This window comes from Pseudoliparis swirei, chromosome 14, assembly GCF_029220125.1.
Source record: "Pseudoliparis swirei isolate HS2019 ecotype Mariana Trench chromosome 14, NWPU_hadal_v1, whole genome shotgun sequence".
Lineage (NCBI taxonomy): Eukaryota > Metazoa > Chordata > Actinopteri > Perciformes > Liparidae > Pseudoliparis > Pseudoliparis swirei.
In genome coordinates this window covers 3,158,368-3,177,293 of record NC_079401.1, presented here as the reverse complement: position 1 = coordinate 3,177,293, position 18,926 = coordinate 3,158,368, and the positions used below count along the sequence as shown (strand labels likewise).

At 47.8% G+C, this 18,926-nt stretch overlaps 1 protein-coding gene across 1 annotated transcript; it reads left to right on the top strand.

Annotated features, from left to right (window-relative positions):
* The first annotated feature begins 4,132 nt into the window (after window positions 1–4,132).
* LOC130204504 (insulin receptor substrate 2-like) lies at window positions 4,133–15,747 on the top strand. Its single transcript, XM_056431272.1, has 3 exons — window positions 4,133–7,479; window positions 7,578–8,068; window positions 12,652–15,747. Exons 1-3 carry the CDS (start codon window positions 4,868–4,870, stop codon window positions 12,654–12,656), a joined length of 3,108 nt encoding a protein of 1,035 aa, XP_056287247.1. The 5' UTR covers window positions 4,133–4,867; the 3' UTR covers window positions 12,657–15,747.
* Window positions 15,748–18,926: the final 3,179 nt, after the last annotated feature.

Genomic DNA, 18,926 nt, shown 5'->3' with positions numbered 1-18,926 from the left:
TATTCACAGCGCTTCATTTTTTCCACATTGTTATTTTACAGCCTTATTCCAAAATGGATTAAATTCATTATTTTCCTCAACATTCTACACACAAAAACCCATAATGACAAAGTGAAAACTGTTTTTTGCAAATTTTTGCACATTTATTAAAAATAAACAACGAAAACATAACATGTTCATAAGTATTCACAGCCTTTGCTCAATACTTTGTTGAAGCACCTTTGGCGCATGTTTTCATCGAGGCTGTCTCTGTACATTGCTGCATTCATCTTTCCCTCAATCCTGACTCGTCTCCCAGTTCCTCCCGCTGAAAAACATCCCCAAAGCATGATGCTGCCACCACCATGCTTCACTGTAGGGATGGTATTGGCCAGGTGAGGAGCAGTGCCTGGTTTCCTCCAGACATGACGCTGGCATTCAGGCCAAAGAGTTCAATCTTTGTTTCATCAGACCAGAGAATTTTGTTTCTCATGGTCTGAGAGTCCTTCAGGTGCTTTTTTGCAAACTCTAGGCGGGCTGTCATGTGTTTTCACTGAGGAGTGGCTTCCATCTGGCCACTCTACCAAACAGGCCTGATTTGTGGAGTGCTGCAGAGATGGTTGTCCTTCTGGAAGGTTCTCCTCTCTTCATAGAACAACGATATGCACTGTCAACTGTGATACCTTATAGACAGGTGTGTGCCTTTCTCAATCATGTCCAATCAACTGAATTTAGCACAGGTGGACTCCAATCAAACATCTCAAGGATGATCAGTGGAAACAGGATGCACCTGAGCTAAATTTTGAGTGTCATGGCAACGGCTGTGAATACTTATGTACATGTTATGTTTTCGTTCTTTATTTTTAACAGATTAGCAAAAATTTGCAAAAAACAGTTTTCACTTTTTCATTATGGGTTTTTGTGTGTAGAATGTTGAGGAAAATAATGAATTTAATCCATTTTGGAATAAGGCTGTAACATAACAAAATGTGGAAAAAGTGAAGCGCTGTGAATACTTTCCGGATGCATTGTATATATATATATATATATATATATATATATATATATATATATATATATATATATAATGGCAGAAGTCTGCTTGTGTAGAAGTCTATGAGAAAAGGACTACATCTCTTGTGATTGATTCCCTCACATTGTAAACTTGAGTTTTTAGTCTGAATCTCTAGTTTCAAGTCTTCTTCTATTATGATGTTCATTAGACTCATCAGATCATGCAGTGTTGTTCCTCTGCCACTAGAGGGCAGTGCTGTACCATCTACAAACGAGTCTCCTCTGACGGGTCAGACTCACGGTGTTCGCATGAAGCTGCTGTGCCTTCGGGTACCAGCTGGGTTCTCACATTGAACAACATCAATAACCATCGCACCTCTTCAAATAGACTGAATGAACCCTTTGGGAACAAAGCTTCCTCAAGTGTTTTGGTACATATTCCACTTTGATAATGTCACTCTGTCAACACTTTATTTTGTATTGGTCCTGTTGGGGTAATAAGAAGTTACCTCGTGCCAGAGTTATATTTTACTCTCTTTAAGGATGATAATGTCGTTCAGCTCTCTGGTTTGTGAGCAAATACCTGCAGAACTACAATTCCCATGATCCTCAGCTGTAGCTTCTGTGGTTAAATTTTGACAAATTTCCCCTTGGGGATTAATAATGTATATATCTATCTATCTAAGTGCTGCGACTACTTCTTCCACTCACTGGTATTTCTACTAAAAAATATAATATATTCTACTACTACTACTTCTACTACTACTACTACTGTGACAGTACACTCGTTTAGCTTCCAGCTTTTCCTGGATTGTAATTTAGCTCTTGGAGTCTTTAGATTATGCAATTTAAAAAAAGCCATTTTCAACTATTTTCTGCATTTCTTTTTTCGGTTTCTCATATATTCCAGCTTTCAGCGTTCCAACTCATTTTCAGCAGAAATTAAATTTTCTCGTTAGCGAATGTTATCTGAACACTAAACTGGGACCAAGTGGTTTTTTAAATATACTTTTTGTCTTGTTTATTACATTTTTAGAAACAAAGTCGAGGATTTCACGTTTCTATTTAAAAAAATATATTATTTAGTTTTTTTCTTGGGAGTTGTTCCTGATCTGATGTGAGGTCAAAGGTCAGGGATGTCGTATGTCTACAGATTGTAAAACCCAATTCAAATTCTTAATTTCTGATATTGGGCTACATAAAATACACTAAACTGAATTATTCAGTTGACACACCGTGCACACATTTAAAATGTGAAGTTGGCTGCACCTTTTTCCTGATTGTAAAAAGTAGGTCATCTCAACTGGTTTTCCTCTCTGAGGTCACGCTGACCACACATCTAGCTCCACCCGCTCACCTGTGGTCTAACGACAAAGCAGAGACTTCAAGGAGCTCATCATGATGCAAGAGATGAAGAGGAGGAGGAGGAGGAGTATGTATAAATGTGTCATTAATTTCCTTTTAATAGCAAGTTGACAAATCAAGATTCTCCACGTCTGTCAGTTAGAAAACAAACAACCATCACGTAAAAAAAAAAAGCACATCTGCCTTTTGAACGACGTATTGTTTACGGGACCAACGTGATCCAACGTGACCTAGACCTCGTCCTGAACCGAGACCTAGACACAGACCTAGACCTAGACACAGACCTGAACCTAGACCTAGACACAGACCTAGACCTAGACACAGACCTAGACCTAGACCTAGACACAGACCTAGACACAGACCTAGACCTAGACACAGACCTAGACACAGACCTAGACCTAGTCCTAGACACAGACCTAGACCTTAACCTAGATCTAGTCCTAGAGACCGAGTTCCTCATCTTATCAGGTGTAGTTACATGAGCTCCTGTTTCATTACCGCTGTATCTACAGCTTTATCATAACACATGTGATGCTGCTGCTACGCGGCGCCCTGAGGAGCTGAGAATGGAAAGAACCCCAGAACATCCGCCGAGTAGAAGAGCTGCTGATAAACCCACTGAACTCACTGAGAGTCAAACAGAGTCATCGGCATGAGCTCAGGTGAGGAGCGGTGGACCGAGGACTCCCTGACTGGTCCCGGGGACAGACAGAGGACTCCCTGACTGGTCCCGGGGACAGACCGAGGACTCCCTGTGGGAACGTGTCCGCGCTCCACCTCCCATCACCGGCTGCAACAACACCCAGGTGCACCCCCCTCGGTGTTGTTGCCAAGTTATTGTGCGTCCGTGCCGCTTAGGTGTGACAAGCGGCTCTTTGTTCCTGATCGCCTGTGGCCTGTTTACCTCCGAGGCTCTAAATCCTGCTGGAGGTGTTGATGTTATTCTCAGATTATAAGTGACGAGGCCAAAGCTAAAAACACACCACAAATGAACGGTGTGCAGAAAAACAGTGAGCACACACACACACACACATTAAAAATATCAATAATAAGCACACTGGTGATTAGTGGAGGGGATTACCCTCAATCTGGAGTAGGTATGTGTTTGTTAAGGGGCCCCCCATCATCCAGAGCATCTAATGCCCACTGACACCTCCATTGAGTGTAATCTGCTTGTAGGGGGGTGGGGGGGATTATAAAACGTGTGCGTTTGTGTTTGTGTTTTGGGGGGTTGGACATGACTAATGATCCCGAAGATCACAGGGAGAATTACGGGCATGATTGCCGAGATGATCTGACGAAGCAGATGCCCGCGAGGCTCCTTCGCAGCCGGTTATTCGACACGACCTTTCGGTTCCTGTTCTTTTTTCTTCTTCTTTTTTCTTGGCTGTAAATTGAGATCCAAGCGGAAAAGGAAAAGAAAAACAGAGTTGTTGTTGTGTTTCGTAATCATGCGTGGGGGGGGGGGGCGGGTTGTGCAGCAGCACGAGAGGCCAGATGATGGCGGCATTCCTGCACCGTGTTATGACACAAGGTCCTCTGACGCATTCGCCCCCCCCCCCTCTCTTTCATTCAACAATAACATTTATATATAGTATGTGCAGCAAAGTACACCACCACCAAGGAATATTAAAGAAACACAGAAAAACACAAGCCCCCCCCCCCCTCTTCCTCAACTGTTTGTATTTGTATTTTACATGGAGACATATAAATTATTTACACTTAATGTGCATAATTATTACATGTAATTTACCAAATGTGCACATTGCTGGAGTATAGAGAATACACGCTGTTTAAATATGAACCCGGAGGCTCCAGCTGGAGAGCGACACCCCCCCCCCCAGAGTTAAATATAGACACAACGTTGCATAACAAGAGGGTTGTTTACACTCTTACCGCCTCAGCATTATGTTACACATTTAAAATCCTCGTTAATCCAAATTGGCTTGTCAATTACACTGCAACACAACAACAACAACAACAACAACCAGGAGGCATCAGACGTAGTATCGTGTCTGTGTGTGTGTGTGTGTGTGTGTTTTAGCCCCCACTTGCTTTCTACAGTTCCCCGGAATTGCTGTTATTCAACGTGCTCGTGATTTCTGCTTCTCCGCGGGAGGGCTGCTGGAGGAGCGTTGGCGGAAAAAAGAAAAAAGAAAAGAGGGGGCGTGGTCTGCTAGTTTTGAATTATTCGAGCAGCCAATGGGGAGCGCCGCAGCCCCGCGACGGACAGGCACGGCCCCTGCAGCAGGCCCCGCCCCCCTATGACTCGGTGTTTTATTCTGTTTTTAGAGCAGCGGAGTCACGTGTTGTTTTTCTCCAGCATCGGAGCAGTCTCTCCCCCGGTGCACTGTTGCTTCTACCGCGGCGGAGAGCGGACGCAGCTTTCTGCCATGCATTAGACATTTTTGTTGTTTTCTTCTACTTAAAAAACGGCATTTTGAAGAAGTGTCTTTTTTGTTGCTGCTGCAGGTAAAAACTATTCTTTTTTTAAACGGAACAAGAAGAAATGGCAAGTCCTCCGGCGACGGGAGGACACCTGTTACCGAGCGGCACGAGCGGCGTGAAGAAGTGCGGGTACCTGCGCAAGCAGAAGCACGGACACCGGCGCTTCTTCGTGCTGCGCGAGCCCACGGAGCGCTGCCCCGCGCGCCTGGAGTACTACGAGAGCGAGAAGAAATGGAGGAACAAGTCCGCCGCCAAACGCCTCATAACTTTGGACTCGTGCCTGTGCGTAAACATGCGGGCCGACGCCAAACACAAGCACCTCATCGCCCTCTACACCAAGGACGAGTACTTCGCGGTGGCGGCGGACAGCGAGCAGGAGCAGGAGAGCTGGTTCACGGTTCTGACCGATCTCATAGCCGAGGGGAAGTTGTACGACAGCCCCGCCTCCACCTCCTCTTTAGTGGGCTTTGAGGAAGCCAACTACGGGCTTATTGCTCCTGCAACAGCTGCCTATAAGGAGGTGTGGCAGATCAACTTGAAATCCAAAGGCCTGGGTCAGATCAAGAACCTCACCGGGGTGTACCGGCTGTGCTTGTCCAGCAGGAGCATCAGCTTCGTCAAGCTGAACTCTGACACCGCCGCCGTCTGCCTGCAGCTCATGAACATCCGGCGATGCGGCCACTCGGACAGCTTCTTCTTCATCGAGGTGGGCCGCTCGGCGGTCACCGGGCCCGGGGAGTTCTGGATGCAGGCGGAGGACTCTGTGGTGGCGCAGAACATCCACGAGACGATCCTAGAGGCCATGAAGGCCATGAAGGAGCTGTCCGAGTTCCGGCCGCGCAGCAAGAGCCAGTCGGCCAGCACCAACCCCATCTCTGTGCCCACGCGGCGCAACCTCAACAACCTCCCCCCCAGCCAGACGGGCCTGGTGAGGAGGTCGAGGACGAGGACGGACAGCATGGCGGCGACGACCTCCCCCGGAAGGAAGTTCACGTCCTGTCGGATTAGAACGGCGAGCGAGGGCGACGGGAGCGTGACCCTGTCCGTGTCCGTGCACGGGAGTCCCACCAGTCCAAAAGCTGGCAATCACCTCATCCGGTCCCACACCCTCAGCAGCGGGCGCACCTGCAGGATGATCGACTCCTCCTCAAACCTGCACCACAGCCGCTCCATGCCGGTGCCCAACTCCCCGCCGGGCACCGGCCCCGTCGGCATGTCTCCTAGGGGGGGGCCCCGCATCCCCACTCCGGACAAAGCCAGGCGGCCTTTCAGCTGCAGCGCCTCCGGCTCCCTCGGTGACAATGGCTTCATGCTCTGCGAGGACTTCAGCTCCAGCCCGGGTGAACTCCGGTTCGTCCCCCTGACCCGCAGCAACACTCCGGACTCGCTGTCCAGCACGCCGCCGTCCCGTGACGGCAACGACCCGTGCGGCTACATGATCATGGAGGGGGCGAACGGCAACCGGGCCGGCGGAGTCGTCGGCGGGGGCGACGAGGCTTACAGGAAGCGGACGCGCTCCCTCACCACGCCGCGCCAACAGCCGGTGGCGGCGCCGCTGTCGTCCGCCTCCCTGGACGAGTACACGCTCATGAGGATGGTCCACGGACAGAACTCTCACTCCGCCTCGCCCAAAGTGTGTTACCCCGAGGATTACGGAGACGTCGAAATCGGCTCGTCCAGGAGCTCCAGCAGTAACCTCGCCGACGACGGCTACATGCCGATGACGCCGGGCGTGGCGGCCCAGTCGGGCAAAGTGGACAACTACGTGTCCATGAGCCCGATGTGCGTCTCGGCGCCGAAGCAGATCGTGAACCCTCGGGGGCATCAGACCGACTCTCCCTGCAGCAGCTCGATGGAGGACAGCGGCTACATGAGGATGTGGTGTGGCTCCAAGTCCTCCATGGAGAGCCCGGACCGGCACGGCGAATACATGAACATGTCGCCTGGGAACCCGCCTCCGCTCCAGACGCCCCCCGATTACTACTTGGGTCTGCCGGCGGGGGATCTGAGGTCGGTGTACCTGGCGCTCCCTGCTAAACTTCAGGCCTCCAAGAATGAGGAAAGCAGCCAGTACGTGTTGATGAGCCCTCAGAGTTCGAGGCCGAGGGCGGGGGAGTCTGACTATTACTCGGTGATGCAGCCCAGTGCAGCCGATCCCTCCCCGGCGAGTCCCTCGGTGCCCTCGCCGGTCGGACACGGCCGAGCGGAGAACCTGGCCTACAGAGGGAGGCTCGGCAGGCCGAACCGGCTGTCCCTCGACACCCTGAGGACCCTGCCCAGCATGAACGAGCACCCTCTGCCCGGAGAACCCCGGAACTCCGGAGAATACATCCACATCGAGTTCGGCGGCGCCAGACTCTCCCCGTCCGCAGAGCGCCAGTCTTCTCCTTCATCGCAGGCCTCCGGCGGTCGGGTCCCGGGGGGGAGGTCCTCCCTGGGAGACTACATGAACTTGGAGCTGGGCTCGCGCTCATCCAAGGAGGCCGACGCCCCCGCCCAACGCCTGGACGCGCTCCCAGAGCTTTCCATGTGCTCGGAGGAGGACGGCGCGTGCCATCTGGGTGGTGAGAGAGGGTCTCAGGGCCTCGGCGCCGAGGGGAAGAATGACTACACTGAGATGACATTTGGGATGACCAGCTTTCCTCCACAGCTTGTTCCTCAGAACGCAGCAAGGTATGTGTGGGAGAGAATGAATGAAAACCAACTCACTTTATTTCAAACGTTTGAGTGTTTTTATTTATTTATTGGTCATAATTTGAACTGCTCCCCAGCTGCCAGAGCAGGCTCTCTATGGGAGACCAGGGAGTGCCAGAAGGCATCGGGGTCTTCCTGCTCGAGGCCACCCCTTCCTCCCCCGTGGACCCCGACTGCTCCGCCAAGGTGATCCGGGCCAACCCGCAGGGACGCCGGCGCCACAGCTCCGAGACCTTCTCCTCCACCGCCACGGTGACGCCGGTCTTCCCCTCGTTCGCCCGCGGCGACGCGATGAAGCGGCACAGCTCGGTGGAGAACATCTCGTCCCGGAGCAGCGAGGGCTCCGACGAGGAGTACGGCAGCCCCGAGAACCGGCAGGGCGCCGCCGCCGCGTACCCGGGCGGGCTGAACTACATTGCCTTGAACCTGCTGGACAACAGGGATGTGGAGAAATGCGAAGACCTGGCCGGCTTCAAACCCACCAGCAGCTGCAAAGGGGGCCTCAGTGGATTACACGGCTCCCCGTATGTCTGCTTGGGCTTCAAGGAGACTGCAACCACTGCCAAAGGTGAGAGGGGGCCCTGTCGTGTCACTGCTGAACAATGCATCTGAACTTTCAGCTTTAAGTCCGGCAGCCTTTTTTATTTATTTTTGTAAACAAGTGACGGCAGTGTTTTACTTTGAAAGAACAGGATCAGACCAATAGAGGAGAAGGAGATACGAGGAGGAAGGCTCCACTTCAAATGAGCTCTCTGTGGATCTCAAAGTACATATGTAGGTGGTGCTGATGCCGCCTTCAGGTGCCGCTCTTAAAGCTCCGGCTTCCTCGTATTTCTTGTTATTCCCCACCACATGAAACGTGACCAAGCTCTGAGCTTTGAAGTAAACAAGCAGCAGGACGCCTCTCTGCTGCTGCTGGTGGAGGCTGCAGAGACAAAAAAAAAGGGGGAAAAGAAGTAGATATTAAAATTCCACCGATGCTTATTATGAATGACGGTTGTGTGTGCAAAAGAAGAAAAACAATTAGACGCTAGAGATTCATAAAAACATGACGTCTCTATTACACAGTATTGTTAGGCTCACGGGGCCTCGGGCATTTTTTGTTTTTTTAGTAATCTAGGCTCGAGGATGTGACCTGATGACCTCTTCTATTACATAATCAATACACACATCCCGCAAATATATCTCTGATCCAAATAAAGCAGTGTTGCGTGGGATATCACACGCGGTGTAAACCAGGAGCAGCAGAATGTTGACATTAAGAGACACCCCCCCCCCCCCCCCACACACCCTCTCCTCACTGTCATGTGACACAGTGAGCTCACATGTGTTTGTGAGCACATGGAAAGTCTGGAGGAGGAGGTGGGGAGACACGTGAGGAGGCTCCCGGCACAATAGGACGTGTGTTTGTGTCCTTGTAGGCGAGTTGTTATGCTGCCATCAGGTAACTGGATGTCACGGTCCACATTCCTAGCCCTGTCGGGCTTTTTTGTCCCGGCTCCGGGACCATTTGAATAGAAAGTGGCTTATGTCACCACATGCCATCCAGCCCCTCCCCCCCCCCCCCCCCCCCCGTAGAGAGAGAGAGAGGGGTTGTGTTTTTATTTAGAACGCAAGGAAAACAAAGTTGTTATTTGCACAGCCGGGAAATCGATTGATTTCGTTCAGGCACGCTTTGGACGACTCAAATAGTCAAATGGCTGTTTTCATGACGGGGGTTTAACGTCCTCGATAACACGCGCTCCCCAGCATTTGTTTTTCCTCCGAGCTGCGTCGGGTCGCACGTGTTCTGTGCGTTTTGGATGGAGTACAATTATTATTATTTCTTTTTTTATTGCGCTGATAAAAACATGACTGTAATTGAGCAGGAAGGGGGCGGGGCCACAGTCGAACTTTAGCACGTACGCATGCAGTGCAGTCGTGGCTCTGTTCTCCCCGGGAACCTTTTCTCTCCTTTTTTTCCAGTTGCGTAGTGTGCCTACGTGAATGAAAACACTTGGCAGAGAGAGAGAGAGAGGGGGGGGGGGAGAGAGAGAGAGGGAGCGAGGCCTGTTTTGGTTTCCAGGGCCTCACTGTTTGTAGGGGAGCCAACGAATGCGTACATAATGGAGAGGGATGGCACGTGCACACCACTGCACTTCTGCCTCATTAGGCTGTTCACTTAGCTGAAGTAAGACACACAGAGGAGGGGGGGGGCACAGCCTGCTATGCTCAGTAGAAAGAGGGGGGGGGGCTGCTTTTCAAAGAGACTCATAATAAACTCTTCTGTGTGGAGGCCCCCTTTTGACCGAGGTGCATCCTGGGAAGCGTTGGCCACGCACCCACCCCATGACTTGTTTACCGAATGCTCGGGGGCCCCGCTGCTCTGTGGGGCGAGTCAAAGTGCGTTGTTGTAGTAGTCTGTGCCGGGCCCCCACTCCGTGCTTTGGGACGGCCCAGAGGTCGTAAGCTTTTTTTTGACGGCTGGCCATGTTCTTTCGCCGCTCCGCCTCGTGTCGGCTTAGATGTCCCGGCGCTTGGCACGTGGGTCAAAGTGTTTGTTTACCTCTCGGCGGCGCTTACCTGTGCTCTCCCGAGCCGCAGCTCATGTGGATGTACCAGACCCAGATTAGCCGAGTAGTCCGTCTCCATTTCCTTCTGTCTCGTAACTTTATTTGGCACGGGGCGAACACCTTTTATGTGACGACGGTTTCTGCATGTGTTTGGAGGGGGGGGGGGTTGAACACCTGCCACTGTGCCTTGTCTTCACATGCAAACACTCTCATTTCCCATTCCCTTGACCACACCAGCACGTAGACTCATCCATACCATGCCTCTGCCTCACAGGCACACTCAGCCCAAGCCACTCGCTATCCGCTCCGCTAATGACAGCCCGCCATCTGCCGCCCACTCCCCATCCTCCCCCAACCAGGATGCAGAGAGCACAACCATCAGCACGTGTGTGTGTGTAATACGTCGGCCAGATTGGAGGCCTTCGTGTCCATCGGCTCAAAGCCCGCTTCCACTCAAACGCCATTCACTCTGGAGTATTGCGCGGCCAGATCGCGGCAGATCAATGCATCCTCAAAGCCTGTTGCGTGTACGCCGTTGCTGCGAGCACTTCCTGCGTTGGGTGCTTTGCGATGTCGAGAGGCGCGAAGGGGGGTCTAGCCTGCACGGCCATGGATGCCTGACTCGCTCCGAACATGCTCATTAGATTACATAATCCTGGGCCTTTTTTTGTTATTGTTTTTGCTTCGATTTTCAAGATCGTTCTCGACGTCATGTGCTGCTCGCACACGCTGACACTTAAACATTTTGCATAAAGGCTGCATTCATGCACTTTTTCCACTGCTGGAATTTTGGCCAACGTCATGAATTTTGTGGCGCCCGTGTGGCTTGTTTTTGATTTTCCACGTCACACTTTATATTGCCGTTTATATTGCCACCTCCCCAACACACACACAACTATTCAATATATATATATTGAATAGTTTATTTTCATCCTTGCTGAAGCTGAGACTGCAAACATAACAAAGTTGTGTGAACAGCCAAACCAGGAAGTCCAGAAATGTCATATTACTTGATATATGGAGAACAAACATGCACAAGTAACACCGCGGGCTCTTGTGTCAGAGTTTCCAGGCAGTGTGTGTGTGTGTGTGTCATGGAACAGAGAGGAGGCGGGGGGGGGTAAAGTAGGCCGGGATGTTCCAGACAGAAGCGCTAGCTGCTAGATAACTGCGTGGCCAGCGCTCCACACATTTAGCCGTCCACGGCTCCAGATGAGATTACGACCTCTGCAGGCGAGATTAGACGGCCGGCGGTGGATCAGCGAGGGCCGGCGGATACTCTCTCGGACCGCAGGGGGGGGGGCATGTTGCTTCTGTCCACGTCCCCGATCGCGGCAATCGAGCGTCAATCCAACGATACGTTCGTCTGGATTGAATCTGAAACGATAACATCAGCCCAACAAGGATGACTTAAAGGGACAGTTCACCCCAAAAGAGATCGCCATACAGCCCCAATATCTCTAAGACGACATCTCGACGGCCGATGGCTCCATAACTCCAAAACGATCATGATTGCCAAATAGCCCGACAGGTTTTTCTTTTTTTGTAGGTTTTCGGTGAAGTGTTCAGAGGAGTGAATGACGTAAGATGTGGGGGATTTTATTGACTTGCCATCCCGTGTCCTCAGCTATCCTTCGTCTTCTCTGGTTATCATTTCATCGTTTTAAAAATAGAATTGAAAAAATTGCCATGCTCTCAGGCTTAAAGTTGACCCAGTGTCCCTCACCCCCTGACCTCCACTCTGACTTCAAGTAAATAAACCCCTCCTTCCCTCTGCTTGCGATGCCCCAGACCCCTCATCCTTCTACACACACACGCACGCACACATGCAGACTGTCAACAGTGTTGGTTAGTTTCTCTCTGTGTAGCAGCTACTGTACTGGTAGCTGGTTCTTCTCCGCTCAGCGGTTGTCCATAGCAACACGGCAGCATGACGAGAGACCCCCCCCCCCCCCCCCATTCCTCTATCCCTGATTATGTAATAACGGCCGCTGCCGACCAGCCTCTCAGGTCTGCAGTCCCTGAAGGGTCTGTGTTGTTGGCCCTGGTGTTGTCCGTGGGAAAATGAACAAACTGGAGTTTGCTTTAAAAAAATAGAAGATATTTGAAAAATCTAAATTTACTGCAGTCCCATGTCAACATCATGTATACATCTAAAAGGCACCCTGTGGTGATCTTGACCACTAGTAGCGCTACAGAGCAATGTTTTCATCAGTGGGTACCCGCTTTGTTGTTTTGTGGTAGAAGGGGGGGGGGATATTAATATGCCAACCATGGCAAGAAAGAAGAAGAGCTCACAAAGTTTGTAAACTGTGCAGGATTTTAATAATTTCTCAAATGTTTTATGAGGAAGAAATTGGGCTGAAAACGCTCAGACAATGAGTGAAAAACACTGAATTTAAAGAGGAATTTGCAACTTTAAGTCTCCATGTATATTTAATTACTATTGGTCCAAATGTATATTTTTATTGTCATACGTCCAAAGCATCTGTAATATTTGCGTGACAGTTGGATGCAAATGGCTACAAATGTTCACAGAAGTGAAAACCAAAGTGTGTTGAACTGATATTTCCACTAACGACCTCTTTCTCTCTCTCAGACTGAAGGACTCCACCACCCTTTAAATTGGCGTCTTCACCATCTTGCTGCTCAGAAGAAAAAAAAGACACCACTTTAACTTCCACTGGGCTCTGTGGCCCTAGAAGACTGTCTGGACCCGGAGACACTAACACACACACACACACACACACTTAGGAAACAAGCAGGTCACTGTCCATGCATGTCATGAATTTTCGCTGAAGGCAGGACGGGTGTGTTTTTGTGTGAGTGGGTGGATTGTTTTCGTCATGTTTCCTGTGCTTTTAGAGGCCATCTCACCTGTGACCCACATTTTTGCACAAGCACAGTTACAAAGATAGTCAGAGAGTAACACGACTCTTAATGGAACCCAGATACTATTTATTTACCTGAGGGCGGTTGTTAAGACTGCCGGTGTGAGTGCGTTTCTGAGACAAAGTACAACTAACTGGTACGGTGGTGAACAAAGAAACTTACCCTACAAATGGCCGAGAGAGCGAGGATACCAAGGTACACGGAGTATATAACTATATTTAGATTAATATGTTATTTATTTTTGGAAGATGAATGTCTGATAGGACCTACCGATGCCTTAATGTCTATACTGTCCTTATGTTTTCTATGAAATGAAAGAGAAATATTCTATTACAATATGTGTGTTTGGACCTACATCTCTATATTATTATTCTGTTGTGGAACTTAAAATGCTTACTCGTAAAGATATTAGTTCAGAAATATATGGTCCAGTGGGGCTGATTGAGATCTGATTTATCGTATTGATATTAAAGTATTTTCTTAATTACTAATTTCCTATTTATTCTAACCTAGTTTATTTTTCGTCCAATCAGGCGCTGGACTTAAAGAATTATATTTCTAAATGTCGTTAAGAGTTATGCATGTCTTTATAACTCAGCTCAGACCCCACGACACCATGCATCTGAATGCACTGTACCTCCCGCGGCTCCGCAGTCACTTGAGCCCCTACGACCTCACACACTCCTACCTTCAAACCTACACGGCCTGCCGCTGAGCTCCATGCAGGCCGATCTGCTGTGATATTATTGGAGGGTACAAGCTGTATAGTTGAGGTGATGACGGAGGTGTGGAGCCAATGAAAAATGGACCCGGTTGGGGCACAGTGGAGGCGGTTTCTGGTCAATCGCTTAAAAAGTAGAAGTAAACCGGCTAACTGCAACACATGTGGCACCATGATGGAGGTTCACTCGAATAAATAGCTTTATTGCAGGCCGCATACATCTTTCATCTGGCTGAAGAGAATGATGTATTAAAGCAAAACAATGTAACAATCACTATCTTTGTAATTATAAGATAATGCTAAAACAATATTATAATTAGATCACATAGACAAAGTCAGTTTATCTTAAATTTGCTAACATTCACCACAATCTGTTACTGGCTACCATCGGCTAACATTAGCTACTGGGAAATATCAGCGAACAGCTACTGGCTGACTTCAGCTAACAGTAGCTACTGGCTACCATTAGCTAACAGTAGCTACTGGCTACCATCAGCCAACAGTAGCTACTGGCTACCATCAGCTGACATTAGTTACTGGCTACCATCAGCTAACAGTAGCTACTGGCTACCATCAGCTAACATAAGTTACTGGCTACCATCAGCCAACAGTAGCTACTGGCTACCATCAGCTGACATTAGTTACTGGCTACCATCAGCTAACAGTAGCTACTGGCTACCATCAGCTAACATAAGTTACTGGCTACCATCAGCTAACAGTAGCTACTGGCTACCATCAGCTAACATAAGTTACTGACTACCATCAGCTGACATTAGTTACTGGCTACCATCAGCTAACAGTAGCTACAAGTCAACATATCGTAAGGTAGCAGCAAAACTCTCGAGTGTAATGAGTTGAAAAACAGAGTTTTACTGTTTATGAAGTTGGAAAGTTGCTATTATTTCTTCTTTTAGAAAACACATAGCCTCTGTTTGAAGTGAGCCGTTGTAACTTTTGCTGAACAGCAGCCACACGTAACGAGCCATTTCAGGATAATGATAAAGGCTAACTGACTGCTAGCGTTAACTAACATGAGCTAGGCTACCATAAGCGTGGGTTTCATTGCTGATTAACGTTTGAATAGTTAGAAGAATGTCTTATTTCTTTCAAAAGTTACAAACTCTCGGAAACTAAAACTGAAGCTTTGACCTTTCAAAATGGCTGCCAACTGGTCCGTTAACATCATCTGAAAGCCGTCTTTAAAGTCCCGACTGTTTGGTCCATGAGTCGTCCACTGTGCCAACTCCAACAGGCTCGCAACCCCCTTTAGTGGACAGTCGATAGTCAAACTTTTAACCATGTCTGAATGTATCGCTGAGCTGGTAGGAACACCACATAAACATAACGTGGTTAACGGTTTTAACAGTTGAATAATATTGGAGCTGTACCACGTTAAGTTGTGATATCTATTTATCTACAGAGTCTTGAATGTGTATATTGTGTACATAGAAAGAGTTTAACTAAAAACAATCTATTGAAAATACAGATTTGACTTATGTTGCACGGATATTCCTGTGTAAAGTTGTTCAAAAGGGGATGGGCTTTTGCTTTAGGGGTGTAGGCTACAGGATATCTTATGCTTTCCCCCCTCACAGTCTTGGACTACATGAAAAATTATATTCTGTCTATTTTATTATGGAGATCTCTTTGCCTTGTTGACAGACTTTACTTAATGGCATATGCAATAGTGAAATGAATACAATCTAGTTTACAACCGTGGAACCAAATGTAACATTGCATTGATTATTAATTTCCTTCTTGTGGCGAGCACAAGCTGTTTCGCTCCTTGTACATTTCTCTTTCTGCCAAGTGTTTTTGTTTTTCTGTCGTTGGGATCTTTGTTCTTGACACGTCTCAGAGCTCTTTACCCATTTCTGTGTCCATGGACCGACAGACCGGTGTTGGATTGACTCAGTCTGGATGCGTCGTTGTCTTCCATTGTACATAATTTAATATACTGTTTGTGATGCTCACAAGAGATGATTATAATGATTTATAAATTCTGGTAGTCGAGTATTGCTTTTGTCTGTATTGATTATGGATAGCAACCTACAGAAATAAATGAATTTATTTAAAGAGTTACCACTTTGTCTCCATTTTATATTTTCACAAATGATATGTCGTGCAACCTAAACGACAGAGTATCACTGCGGTGTCATTTTAAGACATTTTAAATGCGATGAAATTACTATAAAAAAGTAGTGTGTTTATATATATATATATATATATATACAGGAGATGCATTTTGGATTTACAAATATAATTTGTAGTTCTACAATGTTTAAAAGCAGGACTGTCACTTTTGCTAAATATTTTACACAATTGTATATAATACATCCATCGTAACATAGAAATAAAACAATCATTGAATAATGTCCCAAGTAAAGGGAGTCAGCAATACAGCACCATCCATCTAAAGTTATCTAACGTGCTAAAATTAGCTACCGTGAGCTAAGTGAGGCTGTAGCAGCAAGGCCACTGAGTCTATTTCATTAAATGTGTTTATTGCGCATCAATTCCTCTTTTAATTTGAAACAACAAGAAAGTTTGATTTTGTTTTGCAGACGTTACATAGTGTCAGAGTGAAATATTTTTCTCCTCGACTGATATAAATTGATTTAATAAGATCCTTTTATAATGCCTTTATGGTCTTAATAAACAACTTTGTCAGACGAAAAGTTTGGGCAAACAGATTTTGAATTATATAATCTTCCTCTATACAACTAATTATGAACCTCACAATTCTCCAAATCCCATCCTGCACCTCTTCTTCTCCCTCACTGCAACGTCACGTATTTAGCAAAAAAAGTCTAATGGCTTCCTGACTGTCAAAGAGAGGCGGATATCCTGCTGTGCCCCCTGAACTCTCCGGATGACTCTCTCCGTAAGTGTTTTCATTTCAGGCCGAGGCGTGACGCTCATACTGAGCCAATGACTTCCTGCCGAGCCACGCGTCTCCGGAATGGACTGCGTGTCAGAGTCTGGAGGTCGTTCTTTTTGCAATGCCGCTATCTTTTTTTACACGTGTCCATTGTAAAATATGGGAATATTTTCTACTGACAAGATTGATTCAAAGCTTCAATTCACTTATTTTCTTCGAAATTTTTTCAAGACTTTGCTCTCAGTGACAAAAAGGAATTGTGATATTCAAAAATAAATAGTTTACATTACTGCGAGTTAATCCTAATACCCCGATAATGTCTGTGGGGAAAACTAAGGTGGGATTAGCCTATTTTAAAGTGTCTGGAAGGGAGGGGAATTCACCTAGCGGCACCAAAACGGACATTCCCAAAACTGCAAGTTTTGCCCCCTTAAGAAACCCTCTGATTATGAAACATATCCAACACTCACAATGTGATTATGATGCGGTTGCTTTATTCTTCTTCTTCAGGGGCATCAAGTATCTCCAGTACAGACACACACAATCAACACACACACACACAATCACTGAAGGCACGCCTCTGGCGGGTGTGTGTATTCATTAGCAGTGGGACAGTGTCAGTGGGGCTCTTCTCTGCTGCAAGGCGGAAACCGGCCTTGCATAATAACCCCACCGCCGCCAGGAGGGACGCGGTGTTCATCACCCGTCTCGGCACTGGAACAAAGAAGAAGCACATTTGTGCTCCGAAGGCAGAACCGCATGAGAGGGAGACAAAAACCAGAAGTCTTTGTTGCACGGTGGTTGTTGCTTCCTCGACATCAAGGACAGCTCGCTAGATTAGGGAAGTGGTTTAACGGTTCCTAAAATACAGTTTACCGGATGCTGCTTTGAAGTAATGTAGTGTATGTGTGTGTGTGTCTATCCGATCTATTCCTGGATGCCCTCAATTATTCCCAAATTTAGAATCCCATTCACAATCGCATGCTCGTACACACACGCAGACAGAATCCACGTCATCGTCGTCCAACTTGTGGCGGACTCTTGACTTCCCAGAAGATCTTTGGAGATCCAGACGTCTTCCAGCGAAAATAAGTGTGTTCCTTTTCAAAAAAAAGGGGGGACCGTGTAAAGAGAGGAAAAACATGGAGGAAAAAGAGAGTCGCTGGCCCCATTGTTTCTCCCTGAATCGGTTTTCAGCCGGGGCTCACTGAACTTCACCGAGCGGCGGCAGCAGGGCGGAGCTGTGACCCACTTACTGGAAACCAGCGCTGACTCCCAGCAGGAAAGAGAGGCCCAGGGAGCCCACATGGAAACGTAACACACTGACTTATATTTTCAAAAACGATGCAAAAAAATCAAATAAATTGCCTCTTTTTCCAAATTTGAAATATGCCTTGAGCAACGTTTGTCATTTAAGGGACTCGTAGTGTTGTTCTGTCCGCGAGGAGAACTTCAGCTGGAGGTATAAAACAAAGCACTGGGGAAATTTACAATCATTCGACGATGGCAATAGAGGAATATTTGACTGAATGAGTGAATGAACATCACTGAGGGAATAAATCAAGAGATTTGTTCGTAGACTTCCCGCCCGCGTTCATCCATCTTGTTTTTCGGCGACCTAGCCGAGTTAGCTTAGCTCACATCTCGGCCTTCCTCCCCTGGGGCAGTCCGGTGGTGTTTGGTCCGGCAGGTTTCGCTGGCTGCACTTCACCCCCACACTTCTATGTCACATGTTGATTGACGTAGTCTGCCATTAAGGATGAACGCAAAAAACAACGAAACAAATAAAGACGCGAATGTAGCGAGATTCACGGGCGCTACGTCGCCATAGCTAATCTTGATGCGTTACCAGCCTCTCTTTGACCTCCTTCTCCTGGAGCCACAACAGCACTCTACGCCACATGAACGTCAACAGGTCAATCAGCCCCCGCTGCATTCTCTCTCAACCTCTTTTGGCTTTTTCGTAGCTATCACTTCTGCATGCTTGCCCAGACAGAGAGCTACCTCGAGGCGAATACAAAAGTCTGGATGCGTGGCTTAGTGTGTGAAGAATGGGCGTTTCTGTCCCTTTTTGGATTCTTGCTGCACCGCCAGTGGAGGTTTCTGGGTCGAGATATCATGCTTGAGAACCTCACGGACCGCGATTGTCTTGAGCTGGCTCTGTTTGACTCGAGCCCAGATGGTTCAAAGTGGTATGGATTTAATAACTGACCTGGCATTATTTGGTTCTCATAGGATTCTTAATACGGGAAAAGGTTTCAACCAGGAAGTTTGGCGGATACATTTTTCCGTCCGTGAGGGAGCCTGGACATGCATGTGACTGTGTGTGTGTGTGTGTGTGTGTGTGCCAATGGAAAGTCTCTGTGTCTCTTGGTTCGTG

Coding starts and splice junctions, on each gene's coding strand:
- LOC130204504 (XM_056431272.1), top strand. CDS start 4,868: ATGGCAAGTCCTCCGGCGACGGGAGGACACCTGTTACCGAGCGGCACG. Junction 7,480..7,577: donor GTTCCTCAGAACGCAGCAAG/GTATGTGTGGGA, acceptor ACTGCTCCCCAG/CTGCCAGAGCAGGCTCTCTA.